Source organism: Kryptolebias marmoratus, linkage group LG17 (genome assembly GCF_001649575.2).
Source record: "Kryptolebias marmoratus isolate JLee-2015 linkage group LG17, ASM164957v2, whole genome shotgun sequence".
Taxonomy (NCBI): domain Eukaryota; kingdom Metazoa; phylum Chordata; class Actinopteri; order Cyprinodontiformes; family Rivulidae; genus Kryptolebias; species Kryptolebias marmoratus.
In genome coordinates, this window is record NC_051446.1 from 7,297,087 (window position 1) to 7,314,402 (window position 17,316).

Sequence of the window (17,316 nt, forward strand, 5' to 3'; positions counted from 1 at the left end):
TACTAGAGTATACTAGTTATTATTGTTAAGTTAATGGGTTTGTTGAACTCAGGAGCCCTTACCTACTTTAGAGCGGTATAACTGGGCTACATAAATATACATCTATATGTACAAAACTATATTGATATATTTGTGCTTAAATTCCTAATATGTTAAACTAAAAGAACAACAGGGTAATCCTTTGCTGTTGTTGCTTTGTAGTTTGGAATAAATTTAGTTTATAGGTTGCAAACTGCCTTTGAATAAAGGTGTCTTGGGAAAGAAATACACGTCATGACATGAGATGGAGTATTTATGTACACAAGTAAATAAGTAAAATTTATGTTAACAACTGGTTATTGCTTGTATTTTCAGTATTTTACTTGATTAATAAAAATGCTCATTTTTACATGCAGTTCAAAATATATATGATTTACTTTTGCTTCAAACTGTGTTAATAAATAACTAATACTGAAGGATGAGGCTCCGAGTCAATATGAATCACTGTGTTCATCAATAGATAATCATTTGTTTGATTCTGTTGACAAACTGAAGTTAAGTCACTGTAACAAAATTAACTGAAGATAAATTTATTTAGTTGCAAAACCCCCCAAAACGTTTTATTTTGAGAAAATAAACACATGTAGTAGTATTTAGATTGAAAAGACACTTGTTAACTTTAAATTGGAATAGCAAAAAATATAAAACATATGTTTTGTCAACCTTAAGTTATTTTAATTTCTGGGATTAAATATTAGTTGGTTAGTTCAAAGAAAGACTGTAAAGTTAGATGGCTTTATTGTTTTTATGTTAAACTGACAAAATTTAATTAGGTGAAACCTGTTGACAAGAAAAAAAAAAAAGTCAAACAGGATACAGTAAATGGTTGAATGAATGAATTATTACAATAATTTTCCAGCAGTAATCTCTCATTCATAACATTTTTGGGCACTCTATGTATCATTACTCCATAATATATGTTGTAATTAGTGCCGCTGTTTGCTTGCTGTGACAGCTCTGTTTTCTCACAGGGATCATGAAGGACTCAATTTACCTCACAGAATCCATCACTGTAGTATCTCAGCAGCCATTTTTTCGGAAACTGATGGTGATAAAATATTTTCTTATTTACTCTAATTAGACTAACATAACAGGAGAGTAGACATATCTAATGGGGAAAACACAGTTTTAATTTCCTTTAGCTGTGATATTAGAGGCTGTCACAGTGCATAGAGTCAGATGGAGGAAAATTCTGTTCTGTTGCCAGTATCTGGATAGAAGATCATGTCTGCAGGACTCTAAAACTCCTTTTACAGTATTACTTGCAGATGCTGAAATCCCAGGGGCTCGCAGGTACAAGCAGCAACACTCCACATGCTCACACACAACTAACACACTGTTGTTCTATCAGAAGGCTCATTATTTTTTCTTACTGCTGATCTTTATTATATAAAACAAGTGTTGCAGCAGTACATTTCCATTGAGTAAGATTATTTGTGTATAAATGTAGGTGCACAGCGCTCACTATGCATTCTGGCTGCTGTGTGTAGTCGAACTTGGAGTTCTATCACAACCTGGAGTACAAAAAGAAGCTAAAGTGGTAATGAAATAAAACTGTACTTGTTAAAAAGGTTTTGTAACTATTGCAATGATTGCAACAAGGGTGGGACCACTTTTTGGGAAGGTCTGCCACTCAAATAACTTACATTTGAATTTTTCTTTCTTTTTTGGGACCTAATTTATTAAAAAAAGGTACTAGTGTACTAGTTAAATAATATTACTAAATAATTTAAACAGTAATTTTGATTTTGAAACCTTCAGTACATTACAGATTTAATATATACATATGATTTGGCTTTGGCGTTTTATATGGCTGCTGTATTCCAACTAATTTATATTTGTAAATACTACAGAGTTATATTCCTATAGACCAGTCGTTTCCAAATTCGGTTGAGGACCCTACCCACTCATCTCCACAAATATCTCTTTTTATTGGCTAGGGAGTTAAAATTTTGGGAATCTGTCATGTCAATATCTAAATAGAACTAAAGATTTATTGGCAAAATTTGTGATGGGCTACCACTTTTCACATTGTTCTGTGTAAATTTAAGGGCATTTATTCCCCCAGAATCTTGGATTTTAAAATGCATTAATGTGTTTAAATCAAGATACAGAAACTTGGTATCACTTGAAATATTTTTCAAGCGCTTTCAAATGCATTTATTTGTTTTGAATAGACTGTGAGTTTTCTTTATTGTAACAGTCAAGTTTCTGCCACTGTTGCTTTGTGACTCAGAAGCTGAATAGTTTGGGAACCACTGTTGTAGACAATTATGTCGATCTACAAGTAAACATTGTTTCAGTTTACATGTATTTTATAAGTTGTTTTAAATTTGGTGGCCCACCCTCTTTCAGTCAGGCCCACCTACAAACTCATTTTTGGCTATGCCACGGGATTACAAGATCAGATCAAATAGATATTGATTGTGTTGGCAGGATGGGCAGACTTTTTGGCTATGCCAGTAGTGTGCATCTACTGTCTGTTCTTTTCTATTCTATTTTGAAATTTATTATAGTGTTTAAAAGATAAACTCAGAATATGCCTTACCGGTTTGAAAGTGTTTGAAACCAGCAGGACAGTGTTTTTGCTTTCTTGTGTGAATTTCAGACATGAAAAGACTGATGTCCTTTCTTCTGTTCCTTTTCTCCTCCTCACAGCTCAACCAAATCCGCCGAAAATTCATGAAGGATGGTGGGCTTACAAGGAGGTTGTTCAGGGGAGCTTTGTTCCAGGTAAGCCTCAAACAGCACACAGCACTTTGATGTGTGGAACCTTCCCACAGAATAGCAATTTTTCCTGCATACACTATAAACGCTATGTGTGCTTGATCTTGAAGTTGGCGCTTATTACATATTTAAGATAACATCAGGCCACCTTGCCATTGGCAAGAGTTTTATTTTCTCACTCTGACAAGACCTCTTTGTCCTTTTCACACTGTAGACGTCTTTTTACACGACTGACTGACAGCCGCTCACTTTAGCATCAACCCTTTCCATCTTGTTGTATATCTGTGTGTCAGGGCAATTATTTTCTAAGATTGAGTTTTTTTCTGCTGAGCTAAAAGCTTTAATAAACCCTGCAGTTGTTTGGGACTGTGCACATGTAAGTCCTTTTGAAGACCAATTACGAATAACCAATTACTAAGGACACTTGCCTTGTCAGTTTTTTGTAGGGTCATAATTAGCTTTTGGCATGAGGTGCAGACCTCCAGTCATGCCTCATGCACATATGGAGTGTCACACTTGCATATGTGCAAAAGCACAAAGAACAATGTCCAATCTTTTGCTGTAAAACACAAAATACATGTCAGCAAGTTTTAAAAAATAAATCATTTCAAAAAATTTGTTATTCATAATTATTGTTTTATTGGTGGTTGAACCTTGGCTCCTCGGTCTCAGCTCAACAGAACCACAGGATGTCACCTCCATATGGGCCCACCACCAGTGGCAAGAGAAGTGGAGGTCAGGTGTAATGTGGGATTTGAGTGTGCCGATTTGCTGAAATGCACTTTTCTGAATGAGCTGGAGCAGGTGTGTGAAGTTGAGCAGCACCATCTATTTAAAGTTGGATTCACCACTAACACACAGTGTTGGCACTAGAAGCCAACCCTGGAAAGGGGCTAGACTTTCTCATACTCTGGAGTTGTACTGGGGTAGAAGCACATAATGGGTTTGGTGATACTAACAAGTCACTGGCTGAGTGTCTATGTGTTGGCGTTCTAAACTGTGAGCAAGAGGGTCACCTCTTTGTGGTTTCAAGATGCAGGAGAAAATGTTCTGACTGTTGTTTTTGTTTTTGCACCACAAAGACGTTTATATTGCCAGGCCTTCTTGAAGTCTCTGGATCTTGTCTTTGAACAAGTGCCTGCAGTACTTCAATACCAATGTGGGAAATGACAGCGTTACCTTGAGGGGTGTCACTGGTAAGACAGGTCTCCTTGATCTGGATTCTATTGGTGTTCTGTTATTAGATTTCTGTGCTAGGCATTAGCTGTCCCCAACAAACACCATATTTTAGTATGAGGCGGTCTATTATTTGCTATCAGGTCAAAGGGTGATGATCGACTTTGTAATCTTATCATTAGATGCCTATGGAGTGGCAGGAGGGTGGTCCTAATTTTTAAAACAGGGAATTGGAGAGTATGTTTCAGGTTTGAGAGATCACACTGTTCATCCTTTTAGGAAAGTTTAGTCTAGGGTGTTGGAAAGGAGACTCCAACCAACAGAATGGCCCTGGCTATTTAGTCTCTTTATATTCAGAGCAAAAGTTGTCTGGATTCTTGATCCAAAATTGTACTTGTTCCTTGTGTGGGTGTGACTTTGCCAGAGCTGCCCATCATGACCGATCCTGTTTGCGGTGTTCATGGTGAGCTTGAGATGTAGTTGTAGAGAGGAGAATGTCTGATTTAAGAGCCTCAAGGCCTAATCTTTGCCTTTTGCAAATTTTATGAATCAAACCTTGATTTCCAGCTTTCAGCGGAACGATTTAAAGCTAATGTGAAGTGGCTGGGATAAGACTCAGCTCAATGAGATCTGTGCTATTTACGTTCAGATGAAGCAGTTTCCACATAATGCAAGTTTAGTGCATAAAGAATTGCCCAAGTCTTGCTCAAACATGATTTGGCTTGAAGCTGCAAGGCTGATAATTCAAACCGTGCCCAGATTCGGCTTGTGCTAGAATTTTATCTGGTCTGTGAAATAACATTAATATGTGTTGGAACTGGCTGATGGGTAAACAGTACATGCACCCTTTATACTACAAAGCCCAGAAAGCACAGGAAAAACTAGTGCTTTGACACTCCAGCTAAGTCTAGCAAGCCTTAGATTTTGTTTTGTTTGACAAAAGACATATATCAGCCCCATCATTAGTTTATAATAGGGCTGGGATAGTTTACTCAAAGTTGCTCAAGTAAAGTGAGCAAGATTGTGATAAAAAAAAGCAACATAGACGTGCAATAGGTAAGTTAAAGGAAAATGCTGAACAAATATTTTAAGTTGTGCAAGGAAATTTGAAGGCTGTCAGTTTATGGAAAGCAGAGAGACAGTCCACTGAGCTCTGTGCTGAAAAGTTTCTGTTTAAATTTAGGTTTCTGGATGACATAACGAACTATCCCAATGTGCTGAACCTGCAGTTTTTATAGGAAGAACTGTGTGATCATCATGTCTGAGACAGGAAGTTTTTTTATTTATTTTTTTTTAATTTGTCATGTTGCCAGTATATAACAGACTAACTCTATACCTAAGTTCTCAAGTGCACATTCTGCTGAAAAACTGAGCATATTTGGTGCCAAATTCACTTGACAGTTTATTGACTTTGAAGCTAGGAAAATTAAGTTTGAATTCCTCAGTAATCCATCTGATGCAGATGCAGAAACAGCACCTATGAACACCCAAATGAAGGTGATCGATTCCTTGCAGCCAAGAAAACATGGAGATATCTGCCTGGGGTTTATGAGCATCAGAGCACATTAAAGCAGAAATGAGTCTGCTTCCTTTTTAGTTTTATTCCTATTATCAGCTGTAAGCTTTGATTTTTTTTTTCATGATTTTTTATTTGTTGTTGTTTGCAAGACTCATGATAAAATGGTTTTATTAGAAATGAGTGAAAAAACTGCTGATATCGAGGGAGGCTTAAAAAAATTATTGATGTGTCTTTCATTTAAAAGTTTAATCAATAAGCCATGTTTGTTTTGAATTATGTATGTAAGTGTTGGGAAAGGTTCACGCTTCTGTCTAATTAATTTAACATAATACATGTGAAAACCATGGTGAGTTTGTATCATATCTTTTGAATAAATATTGATCAAGTTTGTCCTTTAACTTCAGCCAATTTTTTTTCAATTTAATCTCTGGGTGATTGCGTTTGACAACCTGACTGAAGGGGAAAAAAGAGAAAAAAGAAAGAGCCTGTGTTGTAAAAATAATTGAACAATTTGAAGAGTTGATAAATCACAAGTTATAACACAAGACAGACTAATTTGGAGTAAAATTTGTTCACACTCACTTGTTATTAAATTTCAGTAGTTTTTGTAGAATCGGCTCAAATAAATTCCCCATAGATAGTCCTGTAATGTAAGATTGGCGGCAATGTCATGGTCCATAATAAAAGTGTTTGCATGAATTGCAATGAAAACTTTGAGATTAGAGTTTTCTTCCCCAACACCTGGTATTAGAACTCATCTGCTGCTGATAAGAAGCCAAGCAAAGGCTGGGAAACACTGTTCAAAAGGTCACTCACAGCAGAGATTCTTATTTTTGTTGAGAATTTTTACGTCAGCAGGTGCAGGAGCAGTCTGGTCTGCATTGAGGGACCCCCCCACCTGGCATATGGACTGTTTGACCCTCTTCCCTCAGGCAGGAGGCTGTGGAGCATCAAAGCCAGAACACTGAGGCTCAAATGCAGCTTCTACCCAGTGGCTGTCAGACTACTTAACTCAATGTCTCACTGAACTCACTATACACTGCTCTGTTTGTGCTGCTGCTGCCTTCTTTTAATGCTACTCTGTTTGTTTTATAATTGGATAAAGTAATTTAGGTGTAGCTTAAAGGTAAACAGTTTAAAATATTTATTTATTTAGATCATTTGATATTAAGCACATATTGTTATTGGATGCCACTGGTCTTAGGACACATTGTGTTTTCATGTAAAAGTTAAAGCCTATCATTCTTTGCAGAAATACATATAATCTGTTACTTTTCATGCAAGAGTGTTAAACTAAAAATATCTTTTGTTGAGAATTTATCGAGTTATAGTTGTTGCAATATGCGATGCAATGGTGCAAGATTTTGTCAAATTCATTAACAACACATACTATATGTGTTATTACTGAGGCGAAGTTATTGCCACAATCTTTAGTTCAATGTCTGTAAAATCTACTGAGTTATAGCCATTTACGTGTTTGCTAAGGTTCATTAGCTGTGGCTACCATCTTAAATTGAGTTGACTCTAAAAATTAACCAGTTGTGTACCTTAAAGGTTCACTTTCTGAAAGTTTTATAAAAATCCGTCTAGTGGTTCATGAGCTGTTTTGCTAACAGACAATGTTGACTAACGTTTTTTTTGCAATGTTTTTAGCAAAGATGTTCCACAATGTGTAGCAATCAGAGAATGTGTTGTGGATTACTCTCAAAATACTGTCAAATTTACTACCAAATTTTAGCTCAGTATCTATAAAACTGACTGAGTTCTAAACATTTTTGTGTTTGCTAGTATTGATTTACTGTGGAGGCCATGTTGAATTGAGGTGACTCAAAAAGTTAAGTAGTTGTAGAGATGCATCTAATTAATCCTTTCTTTGAGTTTCAGTAAAACTATTATTGTCCTTTTGCCTTTGGTGATGGGTGATACTAAATATGAAAATGACGATAACGGAACCTTGAACCTTGTCATAAGATGGTAACAATCCATTTTGGGGTGGCCCCACTCAGACTAGCCATTAGCTTGTCAGTGTGGTCAGAATCAAACTCTATTTCTCCAAACTGACGTCTTTCAAAGAGCTATCTACAACAGAAATATTTTAATTGTTCAGAAACTTTACACAGAAACACACTTCAAAAAATATGAACTAAAGCCTAAACCTTTCAGTAGCGGCAAACAAACTTGTCTTTAGGTCACAAACAAAACAGTCTCCAGTTCTTGTCTTTGTATTTCCACAAGAACCATCCAATCCTAAAGTGCTAAAACGAGGGATTGCTTTGTTGTGTTGAAGACAGAGGTTAGAAACAAAACTCAAGGGAACCAAAACACACATGGAGGTTAACTCAGTGTTGTGGTATAGGGAACACATAGTGAGTAAATGTGTCTTTTCTTGAAGCAAAAAACACAAACATGGGGGCCTGATTACATCCTAAAATAGGGGAGCACAGCCAGGCCCTTAGTGTGACAGGTTGGTGTTATGGATGTGACATACACATTGCTTTCATGTGGGAGACCCAAGATCAAAACCACACAAAGACAATTTTTTTTCTTTATGTTTGTTAACAAATCACAACTAGACACTGATATGAAACAGTTGTAAATATTTACAAAACTTTCACTTTTCAGCCACATTCAATTCAATTAGATGTCTGTTTATTCCTGAAATGCGCATATGGAGTCTCACGCCTGCAAATGAGCTCCAGCCTGGATGGATGTCAATATAGGGCCGGCAGAAAGGTATTATTTACCACTTTTTATGAACTTGTGGGTACTTTGCATAATATCACTGTTAGAGTTTACTCTATTTTGTCTGATCTGTAGTCAGAGATGCTGGGCAATTTTAACCCTTAAAAAATGTGACTCAGTTTTATTTTGTCATTTTCACAGTTGAATGTTGTCTGAATAGGGAGCAGTCTTGCTAACTTCTTAGTAAGGTATCTAGCTATTGGGTGTCCTAAAAGTCTCGAGAAAAAATTAAATGACATCATCACCTAATTTGCATAATTAGACAGAGAAAAATAAAATTGTGGGAGAGTTACAAAATGAGTAACAACTGGCTAAATATATATAGAACTGCAAATGAACTTTAATGTCTTTTTTAATGTCACTATTCCAACCCTCCTTAAATTTGGGCTTGGGAGCAGCAAAAGTGGCCCAAAAGGGACCCTCTGAGTTAGTTTAGTGCAGATTTTTTTAAAAAGTTGGGACCTTGTGCAAAATATAAATAAAAACAGAATGTAATGATTTGCAAATCTCATAAACCCATACTTTATTAACAGTGGAACATAGAAAAGATCAAATGTTTAAACAAAGACATTGTATAATTTTAGGAAAGAAATAGAATAAATTAGAATTTTATGGAAGCAACACTTCTCAAAAAAGTTGGGACAGGATCACGTTTCTTACTGTGAAGCTTCCCTTCTTTCTTTAACAGCAATCTGTGAACATGTAGGAACTAAGAAGAGCAGCTGCTAGAGGTTTTGGAGGGAATGTTGCCCCATTCTTGTCTGATGTAGGATTCTAAGTGTTCAACAGTCCTGGGTCTTTGCTGGATTTTTTTATTTCATGATGTGTCAAATATTTTCAGTCGGTGAGAGTTCTGAACTGCAGACAGACAAATTCAGCAGCTATACTGTTCTACTATGAGGTCTTGCTGTTATAATTGATTCAGGATGTGGTTTGGCATTGTTTTAATGAAATATGCAAGGTATTCTTTGAAAAATAAATCTGGGTGGGAGCAAATGTTGTTCTAAATCCCACATACACTTGTCTTCATTAATGGTGCTTTTCCGGATGTGCAAGCTGCCGATGGCAGAGGCATTAATGCACTCCCATAATATTAGAGAGGCAGGCTCTTGAACTGTATGCTGATAACAGGTGGGATGGTCCCTCTCTTCTTTAGGACAAAGGGTGTAGCCCATGTAATGATGTCCAAAAAGAATCAGACCTGTTTTAATGCAGTGACCCCTGAGAGCCCGAAGATCACGAGTGTTCAATATTGACTTTCAATCTTTTGATGATATTATGAGCTGTAGATGATGAAATATTCAAAATCTTCCCAATTTCCCACTGAGGAACAATTGTCTGAAAATTGTTCTGCTATTTTTAGATGGATTCTTTTTGCACACTGTTAAACCTATGACAAATTCCGCCTCTCTAAAATGTTCTTTTTATACCAAGCCTTCTTACTGGCCTTTTGCCAATTAACCTAATTAGTTGCAAAATGCTCCTCAAGCTATTTGTTACTTGTACCACTTACCATTACAGCCTTTTGCTGACCCCATCCCAACTACTTTGGATTCAAAATGACCTTTCTCTTTCCAAAATTATGGTACAATTTCTTAGTTTCAACATTTGTGAGGGCCCACAACTTCACCCACTGCTCGTTGAAAAGAGCATGAATGATACATGCTTTCACATCAGAGTCTCCAAAGGTCTACAAATGTGCAATTTAAAAGTTGCTAGAACTGCCGCTAGTTGCTTTTTTAAAAAAACAAACAAACAAAAAAGTCACTAGAGGTGTCTGAATACACGCTAAATAAAGGGACAAAATAGCTAAATTGGCAACACTGTTAGTGTGCTAAAGACTACAGGAGTTGAGCTGAGTTAGACTGGACCAACTCAAAACTGAAGTAGGGGGGTGTTGAAAGACGTCATTATTTTTTTTAAATTGAGGTTTTTAGCTTATTACTAAGAAAATACAATTACAATCAATAAACTACACAAGATTTTCTTTTAGTGCTGGGAGTATTTTTATGCATTTAAGTCAATCAAATGGAGGAGCAGCTGCCCCACCTACTCTACTGTACAGGCACCTATATACATGTACATGTAGTCCTCCCTTATGGCACCAGCCTCTGTTTATGTCTCAGAGCTCTCCTTTAACAGTTCTCCACTTGCTTTACTAACCACCACACAAAACCTAGAGCAGTTAAACAGCATTCATGATCCTCCCGTGGCCGTGCATACAATTCCCAGCCCTAGTTACCTTGTTCTGCAACAGGCGGGAGCTCACATTCGGGATATGAAAAATTGAGTCTTTTTAACTGTAAGTGGAGCCCAATATACTGTTGCAGAGAGAAATAATATTGATGGAACATTTTCTTATTGTCAGTGAGTGGTGATGAAAGAATTCAGTATGCAGGAGGATTTCATGTGCAATATGCACACCAGGGCATATCAAAGTTATAAAATACTCTCTTAAAGCATTAATCTAGTGGAATTAGTTTTATATATCTTTTTCTCTTCTCCCACACCACAGTTTTTTCTTCATAAAATGAACTAGTGCAAGACCTCGATGAGCGCCAGTGCAGTCTGGTTTTATTAATATTTTATCAAAAGTTATTGGGGTTCTTGACAAAAGTTGCAACTTCTGAGTTTGACTGGCAGCTGATGCAACACTATAGAAATTGAAATGAAAATTGTGTATTTCCTCCCTCCCTGAGAAAAAACGTGATATTGATGTGATGCTCCACACAGTTTTTGCTTTCAGAGTTTTAAAGGGATATTCTGCCCAGTTTAAATTTGATTTCACTTAAAGAGGGTTTTAAAATTTTTTTTTGGAAAGAAGGTCAACTTAAATTGATTAATTTGTGACAGCAATAAAATCATAAAACATCCAAGGGGTGAATACTATTTATAGGCACTATTTGTGTTGTGGATCCATCTCGGCTACCATTGCACAAGAATTTAGTAAAATTGACTGAGCCATTTTTGTGTTTCTTAAGTTCATTTTTGCTGTGGCAGCCATATTGACTGAGGTTGTAGATGTCAGTTGTAGATGTACACTCAGCAATTACTTTCTGCAAGTTTCATTGAAATTCGTCCAGTGGTTCATAAGATATTTTGCTAACAGACAAATATGTAAACACATACACTGGCAAAAACATTATATTTTGCTCTTGCCTTTCAGTGGCATGCAATAATAATCGTGAAGAGTGAAACTATTGATGGTATAAAGACTTATAAAATACTGTTCACATGAGATATGCATTATGAAAATGTTTTAAGATGGCAGCAGTCCAGGCTTTGCTCAGACAAGCCCATTAGCTCACCAGATTGGTCTGAATTAATCTTTATTTTTCCAAATGGAAGTCCTTGAAAGGCCTTTCTGCAACAGGTAAGATGTTCATTTTAAATAGCCTTTCTACAGAACCTGACTTCAGCATGGCCAGAAAAAGCCCTCTACCTTTTTATCATCTGTTAACAGCTCAGATAGCTTTGCTAAAATGTCTTGTTAAGGAAATCAAAAACGGTGGAACGCTTTCACTGAATAGTTAGAAAATCAGATGAAATCACCATCTCAGGCTTGTATCTGTGTGGCTGACCTTTGCTGCTTTTGAAGTACTCTCAATTAGCTTTATATTTGGTAAAGGTCAGAGGGCTCTTAGTGCTTTGTCACTCTCCCCTCTCCTCTCACCTTTTCTCTTAGTATTTAACTCATTAAATCAGGGTTAAACACTTTTCAATCCTGTATCAACCTCCCTCAGTGTTGTCCTTTTTTCTTCTCTACCAACATGTCTCAGCGACTCAGCTTGTTTCAATTGTGTGTTTTTCAGTTGGCTGATTTTACTGTTGAAACATGCAAGATGTGTGTGTTCTTTTAATTTATTCACTCATTAGTTTGTGTCTCATGTATAATTTTATAATTCAGCTGAACTCCAATTAGCATAGCTATGCAAAAACACAAAGAATTTATCCTATTCAAAGTTTCTCAAAGTTAAAATTTCAAAGCCTGCTGTGTTTTAAGAAGTATTTAAATTCATTAGAAAGTCACAGAACCAAAAATAGCACAAAAGGTCATAGACTGGATTCAGGTTGGGTTAAAACATCTACTGCAATGCATTAGGAAATTGATTTAAAACTGGATTTATTTAAAATAAAATATTTTTGAACTGTATTGACAGGTTGATTAGATTGAATTTTGGTGAGAGAAGGACAAAATGTCAGGATTTGGGGTTATTGTTATTCTTCATGTTTAAGTTAGGGTTTATTTGTATTTTGTACTTTGTTATTTAGTTGCCTTTATGTGTTATTTCTGTCTTTGTTCTTTGTGTCTATTTTCGTGTCATCATTCACTTCTTCCCAGTCAGTCTCTTGTTTTCTTGTCATGCCCATCTTCACCTGATCCAAGTTGTAATCATCTGACATGTGCCCACTTCTCCTAATTACCCTCTGTTTTAAAACCTGGGTATTTCCTCCATTCACTGCTGGTTCATTGTTGCTTCATGTGCTCTCTCGTTTGTTTGATGTCTTGCCTCATGTTTTGCTCATGTTTGGTTTTTGAAAGCTGAAATCTGAGACCTCCTCTGTTTAAAGTTGGTTTCCCTCGTTTGACGTAAATGGCTTCCTTCACCCCCCTCTCAAAACACCTGCCCTCTCGGTCCAAAATATGAACATTTTGGTCCTCGAAAGAGTGTCTATTATCCTTTATGTGTAGGTAACTAGTTAAATCTTGTCCTGAAGAGCTGGCTCTTTTGTGTTGCTGTTTGGTTTCTCCAATATAGAGGTCTGAATATTCCTCGCTGCACTAAACTGCCGACACCACACCGCTCAGTTTGTGTTTTGGTGTTTTGTCCTTAGGATGGACCAGCCTCTGTCTGAGAGTCTTGTTGGGTTTGAAATGTACTGAGATGTTGTATTTGGAGTATATCCTTCTGAGTTTCTCAGATACTCCAGCAACATAAGGAATGACAATGTTTTTGTGACTGTTTTTATCCTTATTCTGTTCAGTGGCATGTTTTTTAGAGTTTCTCGCTGACTTGACAAAAGCCCAGTTAGGATATCTACATGATTGGAGAGCTTTGTTGTTGTTCCTTTTCCTTCCATTCTGTCTTAGCGGGGGCGTATTCAACCTGATGGTGCAGAGTTCTGATCACAGAAAGTTTGTATTCCTGTAGACCTCAATGTTAAGGCTTTCCTCTCTTTCCATGTGCACCAAACAGTCCAAAAAAGGCAGCTTCTTGTCATTTGCATCCTCTCTGGTGAACATGATGTTGTTGTCAACAGAGTTACTATGTCTAATGAACGCTTCTACTTCCTTGGCTTGGATTTTGATCCAGGTGTCATCCACATATCTAAATCAGTGGCTCTGTTATTCCCTTGAAAAAGTTCAGAGCTTTCTGTTCCAATTCCTTCATGTAGAGATTGACCACAGTGGTTGACACTGGAGATCCCATGATACAACCATGTATATGTCTGTAAAAACTGGTATTATACTTGAAATAAGTGCACCACTTATTTCAAGTATAACAAAGACTGTAACAAGCCTCTATTGTGAGGAGGGTGTGGGTAAACTGCATGTGAATCTAGCTTGCAAAACATCTTAGTTTTAAAAGCTTGAGCTCAATACTCTTCTTTTTAAATTGATAAAGCTCCTTAGATGAGAAGCAAAATGTCTTTAGCTACAGAACAGAAGTCCAGTTGTTTTTTGTTTTTTAACCATTTGTGGATTTACCGTGTCCTGGATGACTGAGAATCTACACCAGCATACAGCATTTGATGAAGCCATGGCTGCACTGGAAAAACATTTTGTGCCCAAAGTTAATGTGTTGGCATACACACACACACATTAAGACAATGTGTTCAACATGCTGATGAAACCGTGAGTCAATATGTTGCCATGATCAGAGCTCTATCTGCACTATGTGGTTTTGAACTGATGGAAAGTGAACTAATAGGAGATCAACTCATTTCTAATGCTTATCTCAGTGCTGTGAAGGATAAGTTACTGCTGAAGCAGGACATCACACTGGACAAAGATCTAACCATCTTATGCTGAGAAGGGAAGGCGGCATAGCCATTTTGGTCAAACCTTGAAATTGAAATTATGCAAAAGCAAATGCAATATTGTGAGATTTTTTGAGATATGCTAAGTGCTCAGTATATGTGTTATTAATAACTCTTAGTTTCTGTATCTATTAATTTAACTCAATATTTTAACATTTTTCTGCATTATAGCCATTTTTGTCAGCTAAGGTCGCTTAGCTGTGGTGGGTTGACTCTAAGAGTTAATGAGTTCTAAATGTCCATTCAGGGATAAGTTTCTAAGAGTTTAATTTAAATTTATATAATTTATAATTTATGAAGCATTTTGCTAACAGACAGACACAAAAACACACACATCGAATTGGTAAAAATAATTATCACAATAATCACGATTCAAAATGCCAGCTCAGTCAAGTAAAGTCCAACTTTCTGTGACCTGTTTAAAATTTCTACATTCTTTTATTGTCTAAAAAGTTTTCTCAGGATTTTGTTAATTTTATCTATCATATGTCTTTTGATGTCCTGCTTCATCATAGCTCAGTATTCCTGATCACATTTTGATTTTTTTTGTTTTTTTCCAAAGCTGCAGGAGTATTATCCATAGAAGTTTTTATGGGTGTACAATTTTTTAAAAAAGCAGAACATATTTAATTTTACTAAGCATATATAAGCTCTCGATTTACCAGTGGATCTACATTCCTACCCTCTTCTATAGCCACAAGCTTTGGGTAGTGACCAAAAGAACGAGATCGCGAATACAAGCAGCTGAAATGAGTTTTCTCCGCAGAGTGAAGTCTGGGTCTCCCTGCTTAGGCTGCTACCCCCGCAATCCGACCCCGGATAAGCGGAAGAAGACGGATGGATGGATCGATATATAATTTTTTTTTATTTTTTGATTGACCAAACTGAAAAATTAATTTAAGTTACAACATAACTAAATACTATCTTTTTTGTGACAATTATCAGGTGATCCTTTGAATAGATGTATTTACTGAAGCATTTTCAATTGCTGTTATCATGTCAGCCATTCTTCAGATTCTGTTACAAGATTCTTGCTCTTTGGGGTTTTAACAAAGCATGGAGGACAGCTCTTGATCCTGTAAGTGTGAGCGGCTGATCTAATTATCAGACTTTATCATTTATCTCTCCAACTGATGTATTTTCTCACAGCTTCTTATCATTAAACTCCTGTTTAATCCAACACTATTCTATCCACGCATTCATGTTTGATGTCCACTTTGTTTCCAGCGAACGAGAAGCTGCAGTTTTTCCTGCAGGCTTGTGAGCTGATTAAAAAACATTTTTCACATCCCACTGAGACAATAACCAACCACCAATTATAGAATTTCGGCTCCAAAGTCCAGAAGACGTGTTGCGGACATACCCCCCAAGTGTTTTTTCTTTTTCTCTTTTATTGCTCCAGCTAAACTCCTTTTTTTCAATCAATGCAGAATGCTAATTGGCTGCTACTTTGTATATGTCTGCGAGGTAACAAGATTGTCTTCAGGTGGCAATCACAGATTGAAAACCAATTAAAGGAGCAAAGACAGCCCAAGCAGAACAATGCATCATTTGTCACTAACAAATTTCTAGAAGAAATAGACATCTATTAGAAGCTATCAGTTGCTGGCTTGTTTTTGAAGCCAGCCTCGGCTCTGTGGGCAAAAATCAGACTCTGAAATGTGCAGAAGCTACTGTCCTGCAGCGTTTTGGCAGGTCTGATGAATAAAAGCCTCTCACTGGTAGGATGAGTGCCTTCAGAGAGCAGGGCATGCATCCTGACAGCCAGCATTGCACACCAGAGGCACTTTGATGGGCAGTTCGCATCTCGCTAAACAGATCTGGCCCCTGTGGAACCCCCCTATTTTATTGTGGTAAAATATTACTTTCTGCACTGAAACACTGTGGCGGCTTTATTTTCCAATTAAGTATAGCACCATCTCTGTCACTGTCTCTGTGTAGTTCATTGTCAAACATTCTTTTACTCTGACTCAGAATGCAAATGCATTCTTTAAACTCAACTTCACAAACTTTCTTTAGCCTAACAAAGCTGTCCAACCACATGTACTCCATATTTCTCCAGCAGGATATTCACATTCACGGATCAGTCTCAGCACTAGCCACACCAAATTAAGGCTTAATTTCTGTAAAACTGACTGAATTGTAGCCATTTTTGAGTTGTTTTTTTTATCTGTTAGTTTTGGGAACCACCTTGAATTAAGATTTACATCCAATGATCATTTCCTGAAGGTTTCATTGAAATCCATCCAGTGGTTCATGAATTATTTTGCTAACAGACCCAATAACTATCTGGTAGCAAGAACTCCAAATAGTTAAAACGTTTTTTTAAACAAATGACTTGTACAATCTGTTGGCATAAAATCTGTTAAATTTGTGTTTGGGCTCAATGTTAACTACTACCACACCAAGTTTTAGGTCAGTATCTGTAAACTGACTGAGTTATAGCCATTTATATGTTTGCTAAGGTCAATTAGCTCTAAAAAGTAATTAGTTGTAGATGAACATTCAGTGATTACTTAGTGAGAGTTTTAACAACTTTATTCAGTGGTTCATGAAATACTTTGATAACAGACAAACACAAATATATACACAGACACAGGCAAAAACATAAAAAGATTATCTCTTGCCTTTCGGCAATAATGAAAACAGGACGTTTTGTGAAAGAATGTGATCAGAGAAAAAGAAAAGAACATTTATTTGTACTTCCAAGCTTTCTTTCCATGACAGCCCCTCAGTGATTGATGGACACTAGTTTTGTCTCAAAATTTTAAAGTCTTGTCCTGAGCAGCTGCAGCAGCAGCAGCTTTGTGTCCTTTTCTGTCGAACTGGATTTGTGTCTGACATCCCGGTAGTTCACATTCAGAGAGGCTCCTGCATGGCTTTACTGTTCGTTGTCAGAAATGCCTGAAAAAACTCGATACAGACACGTGCAAAATAATTCAGTCTCAGCAGAGCGAAGAAAAACACGCCGTGCTGATGTTTGTGCATTACATTTACATTTTTGTAAATCTTCTGTCAATTACTAATGTGGTACTCAGTAAATCCCTCATAACCCCCCCCCCCCCCCCCCC

General features: G+C 36.8%; 1 protein-coding gene across 1 annotated transcript in view; it reads left to right on the plus strand.

Annotated features, from left to right (window-relative positions):
• The window catches only part of ca10a (carbonic anhydrase Xa), a 408,567-nt gene that overhangs the window by 46,853 nt on the left and 344,398 nt on the right, over positions 1–17,316 (plus strand). The window contains exon 2 of the mRNA XM_037981003.1: positions 2,698–2,772. Coding sequence (XP_037836931.1) covers positions 2,698–2,772 — 75 coding nt within the window. The remainder of the gene's footprint in view (positions 1–2,697; positions 2,773–17,316) is intronic.